The sequence below is a fragment of the Alligator sinensis genome, unplaced genomic scaffold (assembly GCF_000455745.1).
Source record: "Alligator sinensis unplaced genomic scaffold, ASM45574v1 scaffold833_1, whole genome shotgun sequence".
NCBI classification, from domain to species: Eukaryota; Metazoa; Chordata; order Crocodylia; family Alligatoridae; genus Alligator; species Alligator sinensis.
In genome coordinates, this window is record NW_005842475.1 from 1,133,423 (window position 1) to 1,143,599 (window position 10,177).

General features: G+C 44.7%; 1 protein-coding gene across 1 annotated transcript in view; it reads left to right on the forward strand.

Annotated features, from left to right (window-relative positions):
* The window catches only part of INPP4B (inositol polyphosphate-4-phosphatase type II B), a 554,084-nt gene that overhangs the window by 466,060 nt on the left and 77,847 nt on the right, over positions 1 to 10,177 (forward strand). Inside the window, exons 22-23 of the mRNA XM_025212602.1 lie at positions 3,319 to 3,459; positions 8,428 to 8,525. Coding sequence (XP_025068387.1) covers positions 3,319 to 3,459; positions 8,428 to 8,525 — 239 coding nt within the window. The remainder of the gene's footprint in view (positions 1 to 3,318; positions 3,460 to 8,427; positions 8,526 to 10,177) is intronic.

The following is a 10,177-nucleotide window of genomic DNA, read 5'->3' on the forward strand; positions in this document are numbered from 1 at the left end:
GCAGCCTCACTGCACGTGTATAGGCACCCATAGAACCTGTAAAACAGCATTAAATTAGTCTCTAATTAGTCCTCTGAATGTCAGTGCTTGTTTTTCTCTCACCTGATTTCAGTGTCACTCTTTGGCCCTGTTATGTTTCTTCAGTGGCGTTTCACAAAGGGATTGCAAGTGCAGCTTTTGTGCACATTGTGCAATAGAATGGAAATGTAAGAAGTCATAAAGATGGTACCACTAAGGAAATTCCATCCTAGATGGGGGAAAAAATCCAAATCAACATTCTCAAGGTCTTTCAAATGCACCCATCGTAATGTGTGACATGGGGCAACCTCTGCAGCCTGGTCACAGTACCAGCCCACCCACCTGTCTAGGGAAGTCTGCCTGGTCTTGCATGCCACACCTTATTGTTATGATACTGGTTGTAATAATGTGGGAGGCTGCCCACCTAATGCCCCGATGACTAAGACTTTACATATGGCTCTCACCTTTCCCTTACTATGTCCCATGCCTTGCAGATGGCATTATAAGTTGGCCATAGCTCCAGCCTGTGGCCGGGCCAAACTCTGCCCCTTGTAGGGTCCCTAACACTCAGCTCACACTCTCTGCTCTTCCCAGAGTCTCTTTCATACCACCCTCTCTCACAGGGCCTCTTTCATACTACCCCTCACTGGGCCACTCTCAACCCGCCCTGCTCCATGAGCAGCCCCCTTGGCCCATCAGGCTTAACTACTCTCATTCTGGCCAGTTGACACGCAGCCCTTTGGGTCATTTGGGCAACCCTACTCTATGTGGCACTGGCTTTGTGCTTCACACTGGACTAATTCCTCCCCCAGCCCCTCGTTCGGCAACTTCATAAGTTCACATTCTTATGGGGGTTGGCCCCTGTGCTGCCACTCAGGCTGCCTCTACAGCCCTACTCAACACCTCCAGTGGAGCCTTTCAGCTTGCCCTTGCAACCCTACTCTACACCCCAAAGCACCATCCTTCAGGCCGCAACAGCACACCCTACTCTGTGTGGGCCACCATACTGACTTCTGGAGTTGGTCTATCTCTCTGCCCCCCCTTACTGGGGCCTCCAGGGTCTTTCACCCCATGGGGCTCAGGTGTCCAGAGATGTGCCTTGCCCCCGTGCCTGTCCCTACATTGGGGTATCCCACCAGGATGTGGGGGCTGGGGTTTTGAGGCACTCCTACCCACCTTTCACTGGGGAGGCAACAGGCCTGGCATTTCTGGGGAACTACCCCGACACTATTTCACCAGACCATCCTTCCCCAGCAGGGTAGTTTTTGGTCATACCCAGGACCAAGCAGGCCTACCTGCCTTTAGTGTAATTCTTTATCGGGGAGCCTGGATGTAGTTCCTAGGCTGCTCTTTCTCCTAAGCCCATCTCTCACACTGACCCCCTTTTGGAATTCTCCCCCCCAGAGGCTGTATTGCGGCCTCCTTCATCACAGCCATTATGCTGACTGCCCTCTGTTGGCTGTGATGTGTCCCTCCCTTGAGAGGACCTTCAGCCTTTTTAGGTTCTGGCCCCACCTCCAGGCCAGTTGGGGTGCCAGATAGCTCTCCGCAGCCCTGGCCTGCCCCTTGTGGTGGGCCCAGTTGCCCTTTGGCCTTATGGCCCTGGCCCCCTTGCATTGACCAGTTGTGGGATCAGAAGGTCAGTGTGGCAGCCGCTGCCCTCCATACTCCAGAGGGGGTCCCCCTCTAGACCCCACTATATAGCCATCACCTCAAGCCAGGCTGACAGCAGCTCAGCAAAGTTGCAAGAAGCCTAGGTCCACTGGGCTCACTTGAGCCCCCTGGCTTCACCCCTGCCTGATCTAATCAGGGCCTGCCTAGCCCCTGCATAGGCCAGCAAGTTGTAAGGCCCCTTTCTGGGTTGGGCCTTGCGCTCTCTAGGCCTAAGCCTTCTTCCTGGGACTCGGGACCCTCCTGCCAGTCCCCATAGTTCCTCCCTTACTTCCAAGATGTTATGAGCAGCAGCTCAGCCGGGTGTTGTTGTTTCAGCTACCAGCAGCAGACTCCTGGCTCAGCCCTGATTCCTGAACTAAAATGGAGGCTGCTCAGTCCTCACCTCCAATCACATGGCCCAACCAGCAGCCATGTGACTGCCTCATCAGGGCTGGCCCGCACCTGCTGGTTACCCTGCTGCATGCTCTTGTGCTTGAAGTGGAAGGCACCAAAGGTGCTCCGCCACACCTCTTCCCTCTTAAAATGGCTTCCCTGGAAGCCTGCTTCCTCTTTAAATGGCTTCCCTGCTCACCATGTAGGTTCCTGGGTAGCCTGCAGCAGCCCATTAAGTGGCAAGCCATTAAGTGGCAAGCAAGTGGTGCTCTGCCACAATATGATAATGATACAGCAGTATTTGACAGTCAAATTCAGTAAACAGTAATTAAAGCCTGCAGAACTAGAATGAATAGCACTAGAAAAAGTTTGTATGTAAAGAACCTTCTATACAAGCAGACTGGGAAGCCAAATAAAGCAAGCCTAAATTAGTCTTATCTGGTTCTTTTTTTCCTTTTAGACTTAGGCCCCCTCTATATGTGCAGGTAAAAGCACGTTGGGATCTAATGCACAATCCACGCAATTGTGCCTCCTACCATGCCACACATGCATGGCAGGAGGCACAATTGTGGGATCATGCATTAGATCCCATCATGTTTTATTGCCAGTACAAGGTAGCCCTATCCTGGGGGGCCCCCCAGTGTCAGCAAAAAACAGGTTCCTGTGGCTGGGAGACCCATACACCCCAGTTGGGCTGCCAGCCATGGGGGTACCCCTGAGAAACCCTTGTGGATGGAAGATCACTGCAGGGGCAATCCCGATGCCTCAGAGCCGTAGGGAAACCACTGGAGCCAGAGAATCATTTCTCCCCACTTCCCAGGTCAGGGGCATAACCCCTGTCATGATCCTACTCCCCACATCATGAATTGCAGCTGCCATGATCCCTAGGGTGTGATTGGCTTTGTTGATGGCTTCGTTACACTGCTGGCTCATGTTCATCTTGGAGTCAACTATGACTCCAAGATCTCTTTCAGCTGCTGAGCTGCTGAGGAGGTCTAACCAGGAAGTCTTTACTTTCACTGATGCTTTAATTGTGTGGAAAGTTTGTGCTTCCAGACCTTAAGCAGAGTTTCTATTTCTCTGCCCAGCTCTAGCCTCACCCCAGGATATAAGGGGAGGGGGCTGAAAAAACAGAAAAGAAGTTACTTAAAATTCCAGAGAGTAACTGGTGGAAAAGTTGAGTTCTAAATCTAACCATTCTTTCCTATGAGATCTATGAATTCCCATCTCTTATTTTTCCTTTTCTTTCCATAGAGAACATTATGTAATAGAAGTCCAGCTTCCAGCAAAGATGTTTGAGTTGCTGCCACAAGAGATTAAAGAAGGAAAGCTGCTCCATGTGTACCCAGTGCTCTTTAATATTGGAATCAATGAACAGCAAACGCTTGCAGAGAGGTACGACAGTCCCTTTTGGAAGGTTCATTATTCAGTTTTTTGCTTGAGCATGCTGTGGTAACCTTGATGATCTCACACTGGATAACACAGGATCCTTGTTATTACTGGCCCTTGTACCAACTCAGTGAGTTTGGGATATATTACTAAATTAGGTTAAAGAAAAAAACCCCACAAGGTATGAACTAAAACAAAATAATGAAAAAAATTACCAAAAAAAAAGAAAGAAAGAAAGAAAAAAAGAAAATCAACTCATCTATTTCATATCACTAAAGTCCATTTTTTTTCCTGGAGTGTGCATGCATAGCTCTAGTTCACTCTTGCAAAAGTATATCAAAGAGCAGAATAGGGCTCTTTAAAGCTTAATTTGGAAAATTCCCAAACCACTTCTCTATAACAGGTGAAGCTGAAAAAGGTGGGCAGGTTGCAGGCCTTGGAGGGTACACTCCTCATATTAATTGATAGTATAGGGTTCATGAGCCAAGGGAATCAACAAAGTAGTAATGGGTTATTGTAACAATAGGGTCATAGCAGCAGGGGGATGATGTTTTATTTTCTTAAAATTCTTAATTATGTTTGCCCACTTAAAAGATCTTAATATACCCCTTGAGCTACTTTGGTGCCTCAGCCTAATCCAACTATGCAGTTCCAGTCAGTTTCACCCACCTAGGTGGAGAAAAACTGTGGATCACATCAAATAACCCAAGACGCCTGCTGCTAGTATTGCTGGGCTCACATATACACTTGGACAAAGAGAGGGTGTGTCTACACATACTCTGGCAATCCTGAAGCTGCTGCCAATAAAGGAAGCTCCACCCATTTGCTCCATTTCACACGCACTATATGCTGAAAAATGTTACTTATTTCTTACCAGCGGTCTTTGATTGCCAGAAAGGAGAGACAGACCTACCTATGTTTGCATGTTTGTTATAACTGAAGCACCTAGGAACCAAGGACCAAAGACCCACTGCATTTAGGCACTATACAAACACCAAACAAAAAGGTGGTCCCTGCAATATAGATATGAGATAAGAAAGAACATGAACAGAGAGAGATAAGGGAAGGAAGTATTGAGAAACTATTGGTTGGCCCAGTAGATGGGAGTTTTAGCACACTGGCAGTATATCTGTTGTCAGTTTTTTTGTACACATCCTAGCAGAGAAAATGTTTAAAGAGGATTCAAAAAATATAATGAGGTAAATTAATGGATGTTTATGGGGAACTCTTCTCAAACATGAGGGGACAGTATGGGAGGATACACAAGATGCTGCTATGAAAATTTAGCAAGTTGGGAACTGGATAATTGGCCAGTCAGAGATAGGATTCAGCATCTTAGTAATGAATCAGAGGATTTAGGTTGGGTATAGTAGGTGATGAAGAACCTTGAAGGTGAAGTAAAGTAGCTTTTATGTTTGGTGCAGTAGAAAACACAAAACTAGTGGAGAGATACAAATGAGACTGGTAGGAAGCAAATCAATAAGAAACAAAAATGATCTTTACAGAAGTATCCTGAAAAGATATAAGTAGTGCAGGTTTCCACTTTCTAAGGCCAGGGGAAATTATGTTGCTGTAATCAACATACTAGATTGTGAGAGCCTGGTTGAGAGCTTTAGCCATTTGGAGAGAGAGAAATATTTTGCAGAAAGAATTTGGCAGGATTTAGAAATAACCTGCACATGAATACCTAGAAAGAAGTCTGAGTCAAAGATGGCAACCAAATTATAGCACTGAGTGACAAGCAGGATGGTACTGTTTTCTAAAATGATTGATGTGCTGCTCTTTTCTGTATACAAAGGAAAGAAAATCATACTGCAAAAAAAATTAGAAGTTAAGGCAATATGTCCATCAGGCAAATCCAGTGAGATCAATTTATGGAGAAATAGCAGTTCTATAATTACAGATATAAATACGAGACATCCAGAGTTTAGAATCTTACCTGAGTTTACCGGTCTCTCTGAAGTTTAGGGCTTAACACTTGTGCTTGAGATATGAAATTAAGATTGGAATCGCTGTCTGGTTTTTCAATAAAAGGTTACCTATAAGTATTGCAGGAGAATAACAATCCTAAGAGGAAACATTAATAACAATAGAAATTATCTTTTATTTATTGTAAATGTTATTTCAGTGGAACCAAACATATGCAGTTTCAATGAAGCATGTTTGAAAATATATTTGATTTAAGAAAACGATAAGCAAGGTTCAACATCTGAACATTTATGGTTAATGTCTATTTTAGTGACGTGCATGGATGTAACATACAGAACATGGGACAAAATGTTAAGATGCAATGTAACCTTTTATGATTTATTGTCACCGATACTCTTCTGTTCACTTTATATATGACAGAGCAGTTAAAACATATTGGGGTGTGTACACGCAGACAAATAATCTGGGTGAATTCTCCCAGGTTTGTTCTCCTGGCAGAGAAACTTACCCAGACCTGCATGCATAGATATTTGAATACTGAGACCCTCAAGGGTAGAGAGCTTGTAGTGCTGACACCGTGAAGCTGGGAGAGGAGGAAAGGGGGCTCAGGTGGGCCTGTGCACACATTTCAGCATCCTCTACAGGCTGCCTTAGTCTGCCTGGTTACAGATGGCAGCAGTGCATAAGGCAGCCCTGATTGGCCGACCCAGCAAGCATTACAATGTGGGGATAGTGAAGGGGACATGTTCTGTTTCCTGCTGGAGTAGCAGAGTCCTGCAAATGACACGCTGTGTGGTAGAGGGCTATGTTTTCTTCTGAGAGAAGCCACAGCATGTACAGACATTGCTTTCCCAGGAGAAACTCTCATGGGAGTGATTTAACCCTGGCTGTTTGCAGATATTTTTTCTCCTGGAATGGCCATTTTTACTGTGGGAGAAAAAACCTGAACATCTGTACACTCACGGTTTCTCCTGGGAAAGTCCTGCAGTGACTCTCCCTGAAGAAACTGAATGTCTGTACAAGGCTTTAGACAGAAATTCTGGACATATAGGCACTACTTTCAGAATATAGTTCCACTGTGACCTGTGTGGACACTGCAAAGATGGACAGGAGGGATGATGGTACGGCAGTTTAATCTTAAAACAGCTAGGCTTGTGCATGATTAATTTCAACCACTACACACACAGCACTATGACTACACATTGTAGCGAGGAGCTCTTTAAAAATAACTAGATAATAAATGGATGCAATAGTGACTGAGGTCAATCAGTATGCTATGTGAAAAACCGCACAATTCCTGTCTGGGACTCTGTCCTGCATTTATCACCAAATGGCCAAGATCTTTCCACACATTATGACAGCATACATTAGACTCACTGATTTCTAATCCATTTTCTTCTCACTTCTCTCTGTTCTCTAGCCCCCTTTATAATTCCTCCTTTGTTCTTCAGACTTCTCTTTCTTTTTGTTGTAGTTGCTATGGAAAAGCTCAACTGAAAAAATAAGTTTTGTGTGTCATTCTGAAGGCAGTGGAGCTTAAGGCTATTCTCAAATCTTCCCCAAAAAAGTTCCATAGTCTTGGGCTTACTGCCAAGATTCTTCCATCTCCACTCTTAAGAGTTTCATTCAAGAGGTAGAGACAGTCTGTAGTTTCTGCAAAATACTTGTCATGGGAAATTATGGGGACAGAAGCATTGTCTTAGGTAGCTTGCTTGAGCCAAAGCCATGGAGATCCTTAATGATGAGAACAGATACCCTGAAGCTGATTACGTTTCTTGGAAGAACCTAGAAAATGAGCACTTGCATGATATTTTCTCATTAACCTGTATTGCTGAAAAAATGGGCAGAAGCATTGTGGAAAGACTGAAGTTCTTTTACCTTGCATAGTAGTTTTTGCCTAAATGCTGTAAATTGCAGTTATCTAGCATGCAGGTCTCAGTAGTAAAGCTATGTTCAACAGTACTGAACAGAGTTTATTGGCAAGTAGTAGTAGATATAAGAAGGAATGCTTGGAAACACAGCCTAAGTGTTCATAAGGACCCCAACTTGATGGACAAACTTGCAGCTCTGCCAGATGACAGTGCTGCTGTTGTTGTGCCCTGTCAGATTTATTCCTTCTCCTTCAGACATAATTTCCATCGCGGCTGGGTTCGTCCATTGACTTTAGCTAGACACTGAGATAAGAGAGTTAATGTTGTTTAAGCAACATTGGCATTTGAGACATCCAGAGGAACCTTGCAAAATATGGATTTACTCTGGCTTTTTTCAGAGTGGCAGGATTTGGGCATTAATAGTATGAAAGTAAGTGGATTTTTTTTTGTTTGTCTGTTGTTGGAGAGGTGTACGAAAGTAATATTAGATGTAATATTTCTGAACAATGCAAAGATTCAGAGGTTAGTCACAATTTTTTGTTGCATAACATCTATTTGAACAACTATTGGAAAATAAAAGGAAATTCAGTTCAGTGTTTACATTCAGAAGGCATAGCTGAAGTTGGATTAGATTGGGGATATCAATAGAATGGGAGACTATCTGTTTTTAGCAGGTCTATCCAACTGGCAGACGGTTGACCCCATATGGACCCTGGGTTCCTGGTGTGGGTGCTACTCCCCACCACTGCTCTGGCAGCTGCTACCACTGGAGTCTCCAGGCTCCCACTCCCTTCTCTGGCTCCTGCTGCCTGACCCCTAGGGGTGGCCCTAGAGGCAGGACTGAATAGTCTGCAGGCAGATAGCTACAGATGACCCAGGGACCCTATGTGGTGCGACACAGCACAGCAGACCCATGTGGCATGCCAGGCAGGACATGGGGGCACTGAGACAGTACAGCCAGTGGGGCAGGGTGCTCCCACAGTTCAGAGAGGGGTGGGTGTGCACCCATTGTGCCAGGGAGGAGGGTGGATGTGTGCAGTACAGTGTGGTATGTGGCCCACACATCATGCAGCTGGGTGTGACCTGCGTGGTGTGTGGCACAGCCACTCAGAAGATGGATGGCCCTGTTTTAGAGAATGGTTTTTATATTTATTATTTTTCTGTGGTCTTTTAGGTTTGGAGATACCACTTTGCAAGAGAATGTTAACCAGGAACATTTTGAACTTCTTAAGGAATATTACAAATTGTTTACTGAAAAAATGCCTCCTGATTGTAAGTATAAAATCAATTGAATCTAACTGGCTTTTAAATTTTATAGGCAATGTACCATAATTCATTGCAGTGGTGAAACGTTAACAGACTTAGCATGTATCACCTTTATATTTAGCCCTTAGTCCTCCAGCTTGCTCCACAAAGTAAACAGCTGGGACTAGTAATGGACCCAGTAAGAGTTAACCCATGCAGAACAGTTTGCAGGATCAAGGCAATAGAGAAGATGGTGGAGAAGGTGAAGCAGAGTAAGAATATGGTATATTATAATGTTTGCAGACTTACTAAAATATTTGTTCACAGTAATCTAAGTAAAGGATAATGGACACTTAGAATACTTAGTGAGGCCGCAGCTGGAGTACTGCGTCCAGTTTTGGGCTCCACAATTCAAAAAGGATGTGGAGAAGCTTGAGAGAGTCCAGAGAAGAGCCACGCGCATGACCAGAGGTCAGGGAAGCAGACCCTACGATGACAGGCCGAGAGCCCTGGGGCTCTTTAGCGTGGAAAAGCGCAGGCTCAGGGGTGATCTGATGGCCACCTATAAGTTTATCAGGGGTGACCACCAGTATCTGGGGGAACGTTTGTTCACCAGAGCGCCCCAAGGGATGACGACTAGGTCGAATGGTCATAAACTACTACAAGACCGTTTCAGGCTGGACATAAGGAAGAATTTCTTTACTGTCTGAGCCCCCAAGGTCTGGAACGGCCTGCCACCAGAGGTGGTTCAAGCGCCTACATTGAACAACTTCAAGAGCAAACTGGATGCTTATCTTGCTGGGATCCTATGAACCCGGCTGACTTCCTGCCCTTTGGGCAGGGGACTGGACTCGATGATCTTCCGAGGTCACTTCCAGCTCTAATGTCTATGAAATCTATGAAATACATAAATACCTGATAGAAGTTTGTATCCATTTCAGTCTCTTTCTGAATACATGGCAAGATGTAAACAGCTAATGAGTGATGCAGATAATCTAATTCCAGTGAAGTCAGAGGAGAGGTTCTCATTCACTTCAGCTGACATTAGCTCAGGCCCTCTCAGTAGATACAGTGTTAGAAATATAGTACCATATAGTACTTAATTGTTTAAATCAAATGTTAAAAAGATCTACCAGATCATCTAGTCCTGTCAAAGCAGGATTATTTCTGAAATTATGTTCCCAAGTGCCTTGTCAAGCTTCATTTTAAATAACCTGAATGTAAACTTCCATCACATCCCTTATGAGATTATTCCACTATGTAAAGACCTTTTTACCTTCACAATTAAGGTTCTGGCCTTATATTTCTCCTTTGCTCAATTTGAAAACATTATCCTTGTACACATCCACTTGTACCATCCTTAATATTTTCTCTCTTTTGTGTATACTGTCAGATATATTTGTGTTCCTTCTGACTCATCCATGGTAATTTAGGTTTCCAGGATCAGGACTTTGTATTAGCTCATTATTATTTGCACTGGTCTCAACAGTTGTAGTACAGTAATGTCGCATCTTACGCGGGGGTTACATTCTAAAGGCAGTGCGTAAAGGCAAAAATCGTGTATAGTGAAATTGCATATTATCGTGCCAGCGGTGACTGCCTATGCCTCCAAAACCTCCTGCTGCCACGGCGGAGCCATGCTTAGAGCTCTGCGGCCGGCGGCAGCAGCGCAGCGCGGG